The sequence below is a fragment of the Hyalella azteca genome, unplaced genomic scaffold (assembly GCF_000764305.2).
Source record: "Hyalella azteca isolate HAZT.00-mixed unplaced genomic scaffold, Hazt_2.0.2 contig13953, whole genome shotgun sequence".
Classification (NCBI taxonomy): Eukaryota; Metazoa; Arthropoda; class Malacostraca; order Amphipoda; family Hyalellidae; genus Hyalella; species Hyalella azteca.
In genome coordinates, this window is record NW_025943855.1 from 316,456 (window position 1) to 334,761 (window position 18,306).

General features: G+C 40.2%; 1 protein-coding gene across 1 annotated transcript; it reads right to left on the minus strand.

The window, feature by feature from the left end:
* Positions 1 to 2,613: 2,613 nt before the first annotated feature.
* LOC108668111 lies at positions 2,614 to 15,813 on the minus strand. The gene is made up of 9 exons (XM_018155255.2): positions 15,190 to 15,813; positions 12,821 to 12,926; positions 11,180 to 11,838; positions 10,806 to 10,932; positions 8,966 to 10,434; positions 7,238 to 8,779; positions 6,685 to 6,910; positions 6,027 to 6,320; positions 2,614 to 4,441 (listed from the first exon to the last, which is right to left on the minus strand). Exons 1-9 carry the CDS (start codon positions 15,673 to 15,675, stop codon positions 3,540 to 3,542), a joined length of 5,811 nt encoding a protein of 1,936 aa, XP_018010744.1. The 5' UTR covers positions 15,676 to 15,813; the 3' UTR covers positions 2,614 to 3,539.
* Positions 15,814 to 18,306: the final 2,493 nt, after the last annotated feature.

Here is an 18,306-nt window from a genome sequence, read left to right on the forward strand (position 1 = left end):
TATTCACAACATAGAACGCTAAGCAAAGATTTTTGTAGAACGGAAAATGGGGGGAGAAAATGCATTGTAGAAAATATTGTCGCCAATCGCTTGATCCGCATCTTTTCAACATGAATTCAATTTTAAATTTACACTAGGAATGAAATGCAGGAAATTATCGTTTATCTCGAGCGACCCTCCTCAACGCGTTTCATCTCTGAGAAAAAAGACATTCCAAGAAGCAGCAGCTGCAATTTTTCCCGAGCGGACAAACGTGGTATCCAGCCTGCCTAAGTACTACCTCCTCACAACAAGAATATCATACCAATGAATATTTCATCTTAATGGTCCACAAAGAACGACCCCAAGGCATGAAGCATACACGTTCAAACGTCTGTCATCCACGCGCAACCATGCAAATATAGAAGCAGGACATTATCTTGATAAGTTATAAGCACTAGTAAATGGTATGATATCATCAGTGCCACTACAGCAGTAAGAATTCCTCGAGTATCCTAATAGAGCTTTCTAAATGTTATACAGTAACAGGATCTATAAAAAAGATGACAAAATAAACTGCACATCAAAAAATAAGTCCTTGAACGTCGTACATCACTACATAACAATATGGCCACTAGATTATCTTCCACTTATTTACATACTATTTACAGCTCGGCTAGGGAGGGCTGAGAGACGGTCTAATCTTCCCTTATGTATTTGCCGGGATAAAACTGACCAAACGGCAACAATCCTTTCACTCAACTACGAAAAACAGCGTTTCTAACCCACCACCAAGACATCATGAAGTACGGTCAACTATACGCAACTATTATATTTCGAATTAATCGTTTATTTCTCACGTAAATTGTACGCTTGGTTGCCGGTTGCCGATAAGCACGGTTTACCCTTATTCATCGAAACTTGCAACCTTGTCTATTTGCTGCTCTTCAACAAAACATATTAGAATATCGTTCACATGTGCAGGGCGGCCACTGCAAAAAAACGCGCAAGTAACACAAGTACAGGAGATACAGAGAGCTGTGATCAAAACAATATAGTCAAAATATAACGAGTAATTATAGAATGATCAACAGAATTAGGCTCATACTTGGTCCGCAAAAGCTGACAGGGAAGAGGAGCTGTGAAATCTTTTGATTTGTGGATTTAATTCAGAGGTAATTTATTCTTGAACGCATAATTAGATGTTGCAATAGTAGTCAAACGGGCGGTTTAAAAATTGATAATTTCAACAAATTACATAAACAGTCGTAAATATGACGAATATAAATAAAATTTTTATAAAAATTAAATAATTTCTAGATACGCGACAGAATTAGATGAACTGATTATGATGCACGTGTAATAATTCCGTGCCATTTGCCAACACTAGAATGCAGCGTGAGAAAACTCCTGCCACAATTTATTTTTTCGAGCATATATATGTTATGAAAGAAGGTAGAGATCAATAATATCCACATAATGGCATCAGGCAAAACTAGATGCATAATAAGCTTTAATAATTTTGCAGAGAGCTAATTTTCTGCAGAACAAAGATCGTCATTGAAGATGCTTGATCTCTAAGAATACTTCGATCATAATGTAGGTTTTGTCATTAGACATAAACAAGGACAACACTCTTCATCAAGGAAAATAATAATTTTTAATGCAAAACAAACTATCAATGGGACACGAGACGGAACATATGTAAGCAATTGATTTGTACGCACAGTACTAACAGTAGCATGCTAGGTTCGCCGAACGCTATTAACATCATTCCAATAGCAATGAAGAACTCAATTAGCACTAAAAGTGATTGATTACCTCGTCCGCATTAAAGAAATCGAGCTCATCTATGATTTATGGTTGTCTTAACACCACAATTATCTTTGAGAAATGAAAATATTTTAGGAAGAGAAGAAAAAAATTGAGGTCTCTTATCAGCTGCTATCAAGATACATACATCCGTTGCTGAAGTCAATCATGTCTGTCAACAGTTCGAGACGCATAACATTCATCCAGAACATCGCCTATATTACGTACATCAACGAGCCGTTTAAACAATTGCTCTTTCAATCACAGGACAACAATGCCCTTTAAACAACAAAGTAGATCGTAGAAACAACTAATAAATATTTTTAGCTATATATTTAGCGATTAGCAACAATATAACCATAAAGGAGGAGCGCACCATATTTTTTCTATTTTCTTCTGCAAAACATACGAATTAAAACTAAGGGTTACTTAGGAGCTACAAATGACAGTATTACTGACTAGCAGATGCACGTATGATCTGACTGGCGGCATAACATGAAGACGGGTAGGCAGACACACCAAGCGTCACGAGCATAAAATTTCAGTGAACAAAATGTAATTTACTTTGACAATTTTATCTCAAGTTAGGTACCTTGAATCATTCATCATAACATGAGAAAAAATTCAGCAAAATAATTTCGGGTCTTCCCCCAGCTATTGAATTTAAATAACAAAATCATGCTATTTTTCCATCCTCATTTCCGGAAATATTTTCTTCAATTGTAAACAGCAGGATTCTATTGACAATATTTCTATGTCAAACATAATGACAATATCATAGTTGTGACCAAAAACATTCGTTTCTACTTAGTAATTTTGTAATTTATTTTTTGTAATATATTTTGGTCAATGAAAGATTCAGCATACGAATAGAGAAACCATGAGAACACTGCTCTTCAGTCCTATCATTCCCATGTATTTGTTTTCAACAGAGCTCCTTGTAGCCAATCATTTAAATTAAAACGAGTAGGTGCGGCAATTCCCCGAGCCAAAGAGCAGCAATACGAGTTAGCAGCCAACACCAGATCATCTCTGGAAATATTTCTAGCGCACGCACATGACAAACTTTCGGACACACTCGAAGGGAAGAAGAGTATCGAAGTATTTAGTTACATTAAGACCATCAGCCTGACGCCAACCCTATGCAATATCATGCTAAATAAAATGGCAGTGATTCCAACCACGTGGACAACGTTACAAAAAATATTGACTACACATCACATACAAACCTTAGGCCTACACAAACGAATGTGATGATAGAAACCTTAGAAATGACGGGCATGGCTGCATCACAGAACCTAGAACCTACCTCGGGATGTCTTTAGCACTAGCAAACTAGCACTCTAACAGTCGTGATTCACAAATTGCAAGACGATCATTCTAGTCTAAGATAGTATTCGTATGCTCCCCGTCTCTTATCACAGGCGCCTCATCAGGAACAAGATGACTAAATTAGCCCAATTTGCAGGACTCAGGTTCAACAGGAGCAATTGCCTACAGTAGATGTGGAGCACCTCTTCTATATGTTAATAGATTATCCCAATGCCGCACCTGGCAAAGATCATCTTTCTTGTCCATTACACAAGGGCATCACATAAGCAGTATCAAGTCCTTGAGGACGTAAAAGCCTTCAAGAGAATTCACTTATTAGTGCCCAGCCTTTTACAGATACGCTTTTAATGAAGTCCTCTCACAAAACCAAGCAAAATACTATGATAATCGAATCATACCGCTGCAGCACAAATAATCTATGAAACTTTGGAACGCTTGGTCATGTCTTCTATGGAAGCTTCTCTACATTCAGTGCCTCGATGGCCGAGCTGCCCACAGTTGTAGCAAGACGATGGTTTTTTGCTGGCCGAGTAGTGAGGGGCTGCGCTAGGTAGGTTGTTGATGAGTGGTGCCTGTGCGCTGAGATGGGGGAGCATTGGAGGTTGTGGGTACTGGCTGTGCTGGGGTGAGTGAGCATAGGATGCGAAAAAAATTTCAGGGGGAATGTTTCCAGCTGCCGTAATGCTAGGCAGCGACGAGAAGTTTGGCGGAATTGGAGGTTGCGCGTGAGCAGGAAATCCATTACTCATCGCCGACGTCTGTGCAGGGTTAATAGGGGGAGCAGGATGAGAAGGTCCAGCTGGGGGATGAGGGTTGGGCACAAGATTGTGAAGAGCCATTACAGCAGCGGCATTGACTAGCATGGGATAGTTGCCGGGATGATGACCCGTGTACGAATTTGAACCCATGGGCATGGGCACACTGCCATTTGGAAGGCCTGGAGGACTAACGCTCGGCCCTCTCCCCTCAGGATGTCTACTGCTGTCTCCGGCAGGAGGTTGAGGCAAGTGTACCAATGCTGGGGTGGTCTCTCTGCTGTTCTTCTCTGCGTGTGGAGGAGGCTGTGGCTGGTGCATGTGAGGCGGCGCAGGGAAGCGTGAGTGAGGCATATGGTACCGCCAGAGATGTGCTGAGGGATTGTAAGGCAGATACTGCAGATACCTGGGGCGTGCAGAAGAGCCGTGGTGTGGAGGGAACATGAACGGCATTTGTGGCATGGGAGGCGTGGAATCACCACCAGTTACACCTCCTAGCGATCCTGTTCCCTTAGTGGGAGGAAAGCCGCTTCGATCCCAGGGTTCTTCTTCGCTTCTCTTGCCTGCAAATATATTAATAATAGAATATGACGAATTTGAAAATAAGATAAAAAACAATAAACGATAAGATGAAGAAAGCGCATCAACACGGGCATAAAATTTCAAGTGCCACAAATACAAACAACATGTTGGAAATGTTAACAAATGACGAACAAGCTCATTAGTTAATAGAAGAAAACGTGGGCAATCTGAAAAAACACATTCCGAATATATGTAAAAAGGTTCGATTTACGTTCGGTCGTATCTTTGTAATCCTGAAACAAGAGCTTTAAAGAATGTTGCAACTGTACTGGGCCCGTCTCCAACTGTTTATGAAAACAGTTTAGCTATATCAGACAACTATTTTTTCGTACAGGGTTTGTTATTAACAATAAATCATGAATTCGTTACAAATAAAACAATTTTGAAGATTACACAATCAAACTTGATTTCATGATTCGATCTTGGTTAGATATGAAGTTTGCAAGATTTTTGGTCGCGAGTAGTAGTAGCATAAGGTTTACTAGCGCTTCAGATAGCTTTTTATCTCGCCGGAGGTAAGATCTTCAGTTACATCAAAGGAATTTGATCTCTTCTGTCTTCAGGTTTACAGTCTGATACATGCAGGTGTCGGGGTTGGGCAGTTAGATTATTTCCGTGATGGAGCGAGGGTCCACTCCGGTTTTATGTCCAAGGTAATCAAGGAAGTGGGGCTTGGTCTGGAACACGGGCTAGGAGTAATCCAGTTTCGCAGCATATGGCCGATATGCGGTGTCATTATAGGATCATGAAACTTCTCTGGCAGCTGATTGCATTCTATCAAGTATTGTCTAAGGTGCTTAGCATTCTGCTGAGCATCTCGTCATAATCAAGGGCTGATATGTTGGGGCAACAGTTCTTTCGCATTTTGCGGTGGCTAGGACACTCCGCAAAGAAATGCAGCAGTGTCAAGGGCACCAGGCAATCGTCACAGTATGTCATATGACGGCGCTCAATCAAGTAGCCGTGGGTGAGGCGCGTATGACCAATCCTCAGTCTGCATAGCGTTTCCTCCATCTGTTGAGATCTCTGGTACGATGAGCTCCATGCTGATACTCTGGCCTTGATTGTTCTCAGTTTATTGTCTCGCGTGTTTAGCCACAGCTCGTGTCATATATGGCGAACGCTAGCCCTGATGAGGGAGTGGTGGTAGAGGCATGAGACCTCCTTCCTATAAATGGGCACGTCCGACAAAGCAGCGCCCACCGCCGCCTCATCCGCCCCACACCCCCACGTGTCCCGGGAGCCAGCAGAAGCTTACCGTACTCCCCGTCTTCACAAGGCGCACAAGACCGGCCAGGATTTCCGGGATGATGGGATGCTTGCTTTAGAAATGTTCAGGGCTTGCACTACACTTTGAGACAATAAATATCGTGGTCATGTCCGTGGTCATACTCGTTACAAAAGCTTTTGTTTTGAAACAGGAGCTAATAATTCTCCCATCATTTTTATCATCGGGAGCTTTATTGACAGTGGCAGACCATGCACGGTATTTACCAGTAATTTGTCTTCATTATCAGTGCATGCTAATTAATAATTTGTGCAGAAAGAAGCGATTTTTGCTCTCACCAGGGGTTTTGCTGTCTTGATCAGGACTAGGAGTCTGAGGAGGAGAGGAGTATTGAGAAGAATCTGGCGAGGTGTCGGTAGATCCTCCAGCAGGAGGACCAGGTGCCCGGCGGTTGCTAGGTCCTCGCCCTTCAGGCTGGTGTCCCCAGTATCCTCCTCCTCCTCTTGCCCCACTATTGTTATTGTTGTTATTCTGGGACTTCCTGTTGACGTGTCGCGACTTGTGCTGTCTGTTGCTGCTGTGACTGCTGCACGTGCTGCTGCTGCTGCTGTTTCCACCTATACTACCGTTTCCTGTTGATATAAAGGTCCATTACCGCCAATTTTTTTTGCAATGAAAAATGAATTCATTGCCACAAGAAAAATATTGGAAAGACCTGGTTAGTTATTATCTGACTAGCAGCTATTGCAACAAAAATGCAATAGAAAACCTATAACTGATAACAATGACTATTTTTGGGGTTTAATAGTAATATTAACTAATTTGTCCTTTAGGTTAAAAGCACAGTACAAAATTTAAATACTCTATAAACAATGAGATAACGTCCAGTTGTATCTTGACAGATTTAATAATAATATAATACGATCACACTAAGGTCCATGTGTACATAAAGCTGCAACCAAACACTCCATCTGAAAAAATCGCAATAGAACTAACCATGTCGCTGTGCAGAGTATGGGGGAGGAGGGGGAGGAGGGAGCTTGTGGGGCACATGTGGAGGACGAGGACCGCCCATGAAATACGAGTGTTGGGGAGCGCCCATATGGCCGTAGGGCATGTACACCGGCCCGCCGTACGGGGCCAGGGCCTGAGCTCCTCCGTTGTGTCCGTGATGGAGAGAGTTGTTTCTGCTGACGTTATTGTTGCTGTTGTTGTATACACCCTGGTAGCAATAAAACATGGTTGAGAATGTGATGAATACATTTACAAAAAAACAGTCAATAAGTGAAATGATGTTTCTACTAGGGTGGAATATTGATTAAGGAATATTCAGAAGAAGTTAGAAAAGTTGGTGATCAACAGTAAATGTTAGAATTAAAGTTGAGCAAACATTGATAAAATGAGTATCAACTCTTATCAATTGGAGTATCTTGAAATATCGAGAGCTGTTTTTGAACCCAATTATTGAACCATAAATATAAATTCAGGCCTCTTCTTAGGAATGACTTTCAACACACTGGTTTGTTTTCAATATAAAATTCTTATTCACCGGAATAGAAGCAAAAGGATGTGGCTGTTCTGAGCCGCGCGGTGGTGACGTGCGTTGCTGCTGCGGCGGTGGCGTGCGCTGGTGATGAGATGACACAGAAGACGACGTGAGGGTCGTGGTGCAGGCGGTGGTGAAGGTGGAGGTCTTACTCGGGGACGTGGTGAGTGGGGGAGGAGAGCTGGAGAGCGCCATGGGAGGTACCTTAGAAGGAGGAGGTAGTGGTGCAGGTAACAGTCCAGGAGCACCAGACAAGAATGGCAGCGAGGGTGGAGGTGTTGATAAGAAGTTGTGTGGTGCAAACTGAAAACCTCTAGCGAGCAAGTGAGGCGGCGCCGTCATGAAGCAAGGACGTCCCAAGTAATGAGAGGTCGCATCATCAGGTAGAACATCAGGCGCTCCGCTCGAGGAGTTAGGGGGCGGCACAATGCCGTTGGTGAGGCATGCAGGGTGGGCATTGCGAGAGGCAGGACAAGGCAGAAGTGGAGGCTTCTGTTCAGCCTCACAGCTGTGCGCAACTGAATTTGGCATTGAACGCGAGTTGCAACTTACGGGAGCGTTGCTGTTAGGCAAGTGAGGCGTCTCTCCAACATTGGGCTTCAAAGGCGGTGGGAGATTCATGAGGTTCGATCCTACACCGTTCGTGCAGTCAAAATTGCGTTTTGCATTTCTAGAATTGAGACCAGAGACATTTCTATAAGTGGAAGCATTGCTATCTTCATACGAATTAGGTACAGAGCCGCGATATTTATTATTATGACTAAAACTATTGGCATTATTACTATTATTAGAGCTATTATGATGATTATTATTGTTGCCTTTAGGAACAGGCTTGCTCCTGCTATTTGTCAATATCCTAGGAGTACGATTGGGATCACCGTCTCGGGCATCGGACTTTTGGCAGGTAAATTTGGCATCATTGTTATGGGATGAGCTCTGATCAGCCACACTGCACGGTAGTTTATTGTTGTCAGATCTTGTCATTGGTAAATCAGATGAGGAGGATCTACTGATGAGCACCACAGCATCCTGCTCTGGAAGATCCAATGAACTCAGATTGACGTCTCCGAATGAGATGCTTCCACTCGCAGCGACGGACGTGAGGCCGGCCATGCATGTCACAGAAGACGAGATGCAAGAAGACGAGGCTTGTGTGATCGTTGCTGGAGAATTGCACATTCGAGAGCCACTGGACGATGATACAATTGCAGGAGCTGGACTGTGATCAGCATAAGGAGACATAGGTCTCGAGTTACGGGATGTTGGGTCAGTGAAAGATACTGGCTCGGGAGCGTTTAGCGTGGGATCTGACTGACTAGTAAGAGGAGTATCTGGTCCCATAATTCCTGGTAAAAACGTCGAACTGACAGGAGATGTAGAGCGGACCGAAGTGTGCCCAGGAGGTAAAGCAATCTCAGACGAAGCGGGAGGTAAAACAACGCCATTCATTCGGTCCTCACGCCTCAAATTTATTCTGTTGTCAACTGTAGTGGAAGCGTGTGGGCCAGCAGTTGGTTTTGTCTCTGCATCAGTTGAGGTACAAGACTGAGGGAAGAAAATTAGCATGTAAAAAGCGTTCCCACAGAAATACAATCAAGTTGATTTCAATCAACAAAATATGATAGGATCAGATATTCATTGTGAATGAAAGAAAGTATTTTCATCAGAAAGTGATGAAAGTACACAATCTTTTTTTAAAAAAATTGTAACAAATCATCAATGAATAATTACCTGCATACAAGAGGAACTGGAGATTTTGGGCACTTCATTTAAATGATCTGATTCAACAACCCTCGGCCTATTGTCTGTTCTTACGACGTTAGCTGCTAGAGGCAAGGCATTTCCTTTTGATTTAGCATGACGAGTGGTAGAATCATCGCGCTGAGATTTCTTGCTCGGCTGATGAGGAGCTGCACCAATCTGATTTCCTGACGTGGGTCTACTTGGAGGCCTCATGGTTGGACTGAAGTCAGTAGTGAGTTTCTGATCAGGCTCACAGTCACAACATTTGCAACAGCTGGATTCTGAGGTGGTCATGCTTAATGCTGTGTCAGTTGAGGCCGATTCAGACTGTAGTGTGTAGTTGCAGTTGCATGAATGCGGACAGGAAGTAAAACTGATAGAATTGCTGTAAGACGAATCTCCATGAGACATGAAGCACAACTGAGAACTGCAAGAGGAAGGGTCACCAGCAGTATCCATACCAAAGCAAATTAAGGAACTTTCTTCCAGTGGCCTAACCTGTTCTGTTTTGCTCTTGCCAGGAGATGAGGAATCAGAAAAAATGTTGGATCTGGACTGAGAATAAGATTCCTCCTTTTGTTGCGACGATTTCAAGGTCCCCTTGTCATGTTTAATGTCATTAGAGGAACTTTTTCTGCTCTTGTAGACATTTTTTCTTGATGGGGACAAATGAGAAGAGGAGCTGTTGTGAGCTGTGACCGTGGTGACAGTTGTTGTGACAGCAGTGGACACGTTGACATTTGTAACCTGTCTCCTAGGATCACTCTCATTGAACTTCAGAGAGGAATCACCTTTAACGTCTTTAGTCTTAGAAGGAGATCCTGTAGGGGTAGCAGACCTTGTGCCTTTGGATAGTCTATTATCCGGGCACGACACAACGACGTTAGAAGTATTCAGACATATTTGGCAGCTTTCTGGAGAGAAATGAAGTGAACTCAAAGGACCACACGAGTGTTGAGAAGAAGAAAGATCAGAAACAAGATTACTTGTTAAAACAGGACTATCTTGTACTATAGACGATTGTAACTGTAAAGATTCATCATCAGTGTTGTCATTGTTGATAAAAGGGGCATTAGTCAAGCTTAGCTCATTGGAGTGCGCTTGAAGATTTTGTGACTGCTGATAGGCAAAGCAAGCAAGGTTGTTAGCAATGAGTGCTGAATCTTGTAGAGAGAGACAACCTTTGCTTGGTGCTGTGTCTGAACAAACAACAGGAATTAGTGACTCTTGATGCACCTGCACCCCAGGGGCAGGTGAGCCACAACGACTGGTGGGTAATGACTGAGGAGGAGAAGCATACGGAGAAGATGATTGAGCAGAAGATTGTGCAGACGAGGTGTTCTGGTGAGAACAAGAGATGATGGGCACACTCCCAAACTCAGCATTAGGCTTTCCAGTGGCGGAAGCGCACGGCAGTAAACATTCGCCGCTGCTTCTTTCAGTGCCATTCACCACGCCTGCACGGTTCATAAGTGTTCAACATAAAAATGTAATGAAGTGGTATAAAAAACTTGCACAATACAAAATTGAAAAAGACCTCAACAATGCTTTTCTGACCAAAGCTTTTTACTGTACGTTTCAAGAAAACAAAAATGTATTGACGATTCAAGCAAAAATATTAAAAAATACAATTTAATTTACTAGAAAATTAAACTCTGTGACTCTTTACCATATCTACCTATTCCAAGTGAATACATTTCACAAGAGGTAGATATATTTGCCAAGTCACACCTTTTGAGTAATTTTTTATTGAGGCAGAATCACTTCTCTATAGATAGGGTTATATCAAAGTCAACAAAACGCAAATAAAAGTATTAGATTAACTTACCACCTAAAGAAACAACTGAGGAATTGTGATGATGAGCCAGAGTTGGACCCACAAGATTTGAGTTGTAAATGTAGGTTGTTGAGACCGACACATCGTCTCCAAACATAAACTCCTCTTCGCTCTCAGTCTGAAAAAAAAATCATTTACAGAGTATGAGGTAATGACATGCAGAATAGAAATTGTCTCAAATGTAAGCTACAAAATCTGAAAAAGAACAAAACTTTTCTGCTGGTACGTGTTGAGCCTCATAAGTATGCATGTTAACTTATTAATAACACCTATAAAAATTATTTAAATAAGATATTAAAAAAATCAAATAAATGTCATCAAAATACTTAGGCAAGAATAGGTTGAAAATTTCAAAGTAGACTCACGTTTCTTCTTCTGGCATTATGATCAAGGTTGTTTGGCTGATGAGGAAGCAGTGGACCCATGATGGCAATAGGTGCATCATGAACAATTGGAATGGCGCCAGGCTCTTCATATTCACCATAAACCGGACCTGTTCTCAACATCGGATAAGGAGGCACATGCTGCAGAAGGTGGCTATGTAGGTCCTGAGCAGAATCGTCCACTCTTGAAAAAGACGTAGCTTTGGGCAATCCCTCTGGAGGCAGAGTTGAACTCCCAGACAGAGGAGGAGGTGATGTAATGGCTTCTGCGAGGGCAAACTGACGATGCTGCGGATTTAGAGCAGTTGAAGAAAAGTAGGAGTTAGCTGGCATTGTTGCGTAGTCCAAGACAAGAGGAGGAAAGTGGTGACTTGAAGAGAAAGTGTTCAAAGCACCAGGCACCTCTGAAGGCATCGAAACTGCTGGGTGTCTTGGAGGCTGTTGCTGCATGGGCACTCCATGCATAGTGTGAGATAGGTAAGGAATGGCTGGCACTGTACCACTCAACTGCTGGCTCAATTGTTCCAAGAACTCCCGAGGCATGTTCTCCAGATACCTCAGATGACCTGGTACTCTTGCTGGGGCACCATCACTGCGGTGCTGAAGACAGGCTTCCATGGTGTCTGGGCAAACAGCCACTTCTGGAAATAAATAACTTGTGTGAATTACTCTGATAATTCTTTCTTTTGCTAAAATAAATAAGCCAAAAGGGATTAAGTATAAATTCTTATGTAAATCCCATTGCATCATATTCATAGATTATTGAAAAAACATAATCCTACCCATCAATTTAATGGCAGCTTTGTTTAAAAAGTTGAAGATTATTTCAAGATAAGTGTTTCTAGGAATGACAGGAAGTTTATAAGTTTGGAACGTTTAAACCATGACATCATATCTAGCTTATATGAACACAACAAATCCCAATTGCTCGTCATTTAACCTTAGAAGATGTGAAAATACTCAGATGGTAAATAATTTTCATCACATTTTGTTATCTAGAATTGACATCAACAATTTATTGATATCAATTCATCACATTGATAAATACAATAATTATAAATTAGGATGATAGATGAAATGTATTCACATAAAGCAAATAAAATAAGGTGACAAATTAATGCACAAATTCAAATAGGGTACCGTAAAATGGGGTAACTTAGACCGGCGGGGTAACTTAGACCACTTTTGGTTTTTTTAACAAAAACCCCCACAACTCAAAAACTATTTGACATAGAACCAAGAGCTGGGGTAACAAAGACCATCACTTTTTTTGAAATTACATAAAGACTATGAGAGGCAGGAGCCAGCAATTTATGGTGAATGGAGCTAGAGTATAGACTTGTACTTTGCATGTTTCAATTCAAGTATAATTTAGCTAGTAAAAAATGGCATCATTTATAAAAAAAAGTGGCCTAAGTTACCCCATTTTACGGTAGTTGATTAGCAAACTATGAATTTGCATTTCTTGATATACTTGTTGATCCGGATTTGAGGACAACTTATGATCAAAATCAAGTCTAATCTGCTTTCTTATCTAACCTCCTGCATCTTTAGCATATAGAAAATAAAGTGGAACTGAAGATTAAAATTGCCAATAAAAGGAAACGTGTAAAGTTGACTAACCGGGAGCAGAGTCAGGAGTCACAGCCGTAACTGGAAGTTGCTGGGGGTTGGATTCCTCATCGGAAGACACTCGAGCATTCTGCTCCCCAAAGCTTGCGGCATCACACTGAAAGATTACATTACATTAAACAAGCATCTATTTAATAAACTGAACTTTGAAGGAATTATGAGTTGTACAAGAGCTGATATGATTTGGTTATAAGTAACTTCAACATTTTCTTCCTTATTCTTACATAGTTAAGATTTCATTTTCGACTAGTTTCAAAAATAAATATTCTTCCTTCCTATTTTTTTGTGAAAATTTGTATTGTTATGATTTCATAGTGGAAAAGGAGAACAATTTTTGTTGCCCTTCCTCAAGTTCATTTTTGAATCCTATAAGTGGACTATTAACATTTTACCGCCAAACTAGACTTTCAAGTTGCCTTTCAAACAAACACCTGTACAGGTAATATATTTTTCACTCTTATGGCTCTATAGAATACACTGCTATGCATAACTCAACAAGTGAAGGAGCAGTTTGTTTTCATTCATTTGTCAGTCACCTGCCAACTTCCGTGGCAGTAAAGGGTTAAGTTAAGGGGAGCATCTGGGTCAAATTTTATTTGGGTTACATATTTACTAACGGATCACTTTGAAACTTGGTACACATATGTAAAACAGAAAAATAGACAGATTTTACTGTCAATTTCTTGAAAAATGAAAGAAAATGTAAAATTCTTAGAAAACAGCCAAAAACAGGGGTACTGTAGAAAACTATCTCCTCCTAGAATTTCCAAGCTACAACATCAAGATGTATATCATTTGATGCGTAAAGACCATATCTATTGATTGGTTGTAGATTTTTTTTCAAAATTATAGTTTTTGTGGGTGAAAGGTGAGGCATTTTTTTTTTATTTTTTATTATTTTTCTTCCCCACTCCCCCATTCTTTCAGAACATTTTCAAAACCATAATGAAATCGAAAAAAAGCTACAATCAATCTCTGGTCCTTTATTTGCAAATAGAATGGTTCATGTCTCAATTCTGTAGCTTCAAAACTATAAGAGGAGAGTTTCCCAGTGACAATAAGTGCAATGTTCAGGAGAGCGCGACAAAGCCCCGAGAGCCCCGCAGCACACTATATCAAGGCATTGAAGATGGAAGATGTTACTTAATCTCAAATTCAGTCACATATGGGGGGAATTATTGCACAAGTACCTTCCTGCATGACAGCTACCTGATAACTGAAGTGTAGCATCCACAGATGTTAGCCTTATGTGCCCTGGCCGCTAATTTTCCCCTAACAATGTGAAAGAGCTCCATGACACCTAACCCTTTTGCCATCTGTAGTGAACGCATAAATAAACGTACAGAGATAATTTTGGTACCGTTGTATAGGTCAGGATGTCAGCTTTAAGATAAGCATAAAAATTTGCGATTTTTTACCCAGACGCTACTCTTAAATCAGGCGGTAAAGGGTTAGGTATCTTGGACACCAGCATTTTCATACGTAAGAAATTGAAGAAACTATTGAGTATATGAGGAAATTAAAAATGAACCGGTTCTAAATAATCTCAGCAAGACTGGAAAGGCAACTTGCTTGGAGATTTAATTTCACAAGGGCTTAGCACAGGCTAAACTTGGAATATTTGGCACTAGGCAGTAGTATTCTAGAGTCACAAGTATAAAATTGTTACACGAGTGATTATCAAAAGCTGTAGGTAAAGTACTTTTCCTCATTATTTACAAAATAAATTAAGAAAAGGCAATAGGAACAGAGACAAGTTGCAAGATTTATGAGAGTATTTGTTTGATTGATGGGTGATTGGGTGGCTTCTGCCCTACTTTGGACCTAGGTCACTCCCAGGATTAGGTAGGCCCTATGCAGAATCAGAAACAAGAAAATATTCAGGCAATTTCTGAAATTGGTGGCAAAAATGTACCATTATTAATTTTTACCAGAGGAATAGTGAAGAGATGAATGATGAATGTAACTCAGTGTAACTCAGGCTTACATTATGTAAGACTTGACCACCTTTCTTCTAATTCATGGGTGGTGTCTACACAATTTAGGCTACTACCTACTTTAACAAATAATTAAGATCAATCCAGCGTCCAGCCTAGTTGGCTTAATTCCAAAAAATGGATGACCTTATAGATGGGAAGTCTAGCTTCAAATTCTTCAATGATCACTCCATGTGCCCACATTCCACAATTCAACAGCACAACTCAACAGTCAACAGGCACAACAGCAAATATAATGTGAAATAATAATAAAATTTTGTTTTCAGCATGCTCAAATTTTGTCACATTCATCATATAAAAGATCCAATACAACTTAAATCAAATTAAATATTTTCAATGATAAAATGCACGTCAAGTACACACCTGCATGATTGGAACTGGAGTTTCACATTCGTCCATTTCTTTGAGTGCCTCGAAGAGTTTGGTCACAGAGTTCTTCTGCTGGAACGTAAATGCTGGATGATTCAACACCATTGTGTAGAGGAGCAACATTTCCTTCAGGAAGTTTACATCATGACTTCCAGTTGGTTGCGTTGCTGCTAATAACAGCCGGTATATCATGTCGGAACCAGTTCGGTTAGAAGCATTAAGCAACGCCACGCAGATGACCATCCTGCTACGAGTGTGCTCATCTAAGATATTACTGGACAAAGATTCTATTTCTTGGTGACTGTTTACTTTATTCTCCACCTCCTTCAAGTCAACTCTTTTGTTTAAATCTTCCAAACATGTTTTAATGAAGTGAAGTTCGAATGGGAGACACAAGTTGAGCAAACAGCACAGTAACTCCAAACGGCGATGAGGTTCATTGTTCTTGAACCACAAGCAAACTTCCTCTTTGCACACCATCTTGGATACCACGAGTTAGACTTTAAATTCGTGGCACAATTAGCTAATGTTATATCATGTTTTTGGCCAAAAAATCGAAAACTAATATCATCTCGAAGACACAGCAGTCGCCATTTGCACCAAAAGCTGATGTTCCAATATTCCGAGTCTTCGTAAAGCCCAGCAACGAACATGAGCATTAAACTCCGAATATGATATCATATTTGTCAATTAATAAGCTACGTAATTTCATTTCAATATTTTTCTATGCGTATTAACATTTAAATTTACATATATCCATGCTGCTAGTGTTTTTTTGTTTGAACCATCTATGAACGAAGTGACAAGTTCTAACGAAGTAAATAATTAATAGAAATAAATTGAATAAATATGTTTCCGTAATTTTGTAAACCAATTCATCATACATTGATACAATATAAATAGTTTGTACCTAAATACACATCTATACCTTGAACACTTAATGGCTATAAAGATGATTACAAGATGAACAATCTAGAAGTTTTATTCTATAATTTATACTACGAAAAATGACTCTTCCATAAATTCTAATAAAAACTACCAATTATTATCAAATATAGAATAACCCAAATCAAAGACTTTCCTCTTTCAGATTTTTGTCCCAGACTTTTTCTAAATCGGTTGTGAAAGTGTCTATGCGGTATCTTATACGGTCCTAACCGTAACCAACGAATATTTATTTAAATAAACAAATTTTAATGCCCAATGCGCTGCGGTGGGTTTTTTATTTGCATTTTTACCTCTCTTACTTTTCAATTTAAACGTTAAAACGTTTGATTTCAGAAGTCTCGGAGTTAGAAATGAAGAGGTAAAACTATGGGATTAACCCTCTCCACGGCGCATTACGCATTGAAAGGTGTGAATTTAATTTCCAACTTATTTTTTTTCAAATTGATTGAATGGAACGAGCCGGCATGTTTCAATTCGCCCATTTTACTGTTTTGATAGCCTACAGCGTAGGAGGTAAGAATTAAGTATAAGAAAAAAATTCGCCACAGCGCAACAATTCTTAAGAATGTTCATTTTTAATTTTTAATTGTATGTCACGAATTGAATAAACGGGGCGTGCGTGCATGAGTGGCGGATATTAAATATTCTATTTAGCGCAGGTGTAGCGCCGGGATGACCCACGTAGCGGCTTATGCTAAGTATTACGCACTTTTGTCCGACTGGTTATAAATACAACCTCAGCTTATCTCCTCTTTTGTAAAGACAGTGCACATGTATAAATTTTAAATAACTCTTCTTCTTTAATTTATGTACAGAGGCACAAACAGTTAATTTTTTGGTTGTACCTCGAACGAAACTGTGGTTCGTGCACTGGTATAATAACTATACTAGTATTTTTCGGCAACAACTTTTTCAATCATTTGCAACATGTTGATTCTGAACATTTCAGCACATCGGTCATACAAGGTTCTCTGCAAGTCGTGTTATGCATCCGCTAAATTCAATATTGATATTCTTAAGCGCTTTAGTGGTGTCAACTTTAAATTGAATATTTTAATCATATCTGTATATATGTATTGAATTATAGTCCGACACACACCTGTAAAAACCCTCTGATAAAGAGGGTCAATTATTGTTATATTATAAATTAAATAATATTAATAAATTGTACGGTCAATTTATTGTTATATTATATTTAATAGGAATAGTATTATCGGCATCGGTGATTCGGCAAAGCCTAACAATAATACCTATTCTTGTGAAGTTCTTGGCATGCTTGTTTAAAGAACTGGTCTTCATACTGGGGCAATTTGAAACCGGCTCATATTATTGCAACAATATTATTCTCCCGTCAAATACGGAATGAATATCATAAAACAGTCAACGAAATGCTAGACAAATCGCTGCTTGCAGTACACTAATAATTTTTGAACATAGTATAAATAAGTGCGTTTCGATAGTAACAAATGTCGAGTGTTCAATTTTTTCCGCCCTGACTGCATATGCTACCAACTACTTTCGGTTTCTTCGTTGTGCATTAATTAATAGATTATTCTATTTGCTCTCTTCTCAATCTATTAATATTTTGTCTAAATAAACCCATGAGTTTAGAGACTGTAATTTGATATAAAATCATATCAAGTGGCAAGCAACGCAAAATTGGCCCGTGTGCTAAATAGGGCACTAGCACTACGAAGTAGCACTACGCACTACAAGCCGTAGTGCCTACTAGTACGACATGGAACACTACGATTGGCATGCTAAATAGGGCACTAGCACTATGAAGTAGCACTACGCACTACAAGCCATAGTGCGGCATGGAACACTACGGTTGGCATGCTAAATAGGGCACTAGCACTATGAAGTAGCACTACGCACTACAAGCCATAGTGCGGCATGGAACACTACGGTTGGTATGCTAAATAGGGCACTAGCACTATGAAGTAGCACTACGCACTACAAGCCATAGTGCGGCATGGAACACTACGGTTGGTATGCTAAATAGAGCCAAAAGCATAACGTGCACTACAAAAATCTGAAGTGTCCGACACACCGCACTTCACGACGACACTACGGTATATTTATCCTTATTTACTTCGTCAGCTATGGATCTGTTTGGCCTACAGCAAAGGCATCATCGCGTAAAAACCTCAGGAACTACAT

Excerpts from the sequence above, each read along its gene's own strand:
- LOC108668111 (XM_018155255.2), bottom strand. The coding sequence starts at position 15,675 with ATGGTGTGCAAAGAGGAAGTTTGCTTGTGGTTCAAGAACAATGAACCT. Across the intron at positions 12,927-15,189 it reads CTCCAGTTCCAATCATGCAG|TGTGATGCCGCAAGCTTTGG; the intron begins GTGTGTACTTGA and ends GTAATCTTTCAG. Across the intron at positions 4,442-6,026 it reads TCAAGACAGCAAAACCCCTG|GCAAGAGAAGCGAAGAAGAA; the intron begins GTGAGAGCAAAA and ends ATATATTTGCAG.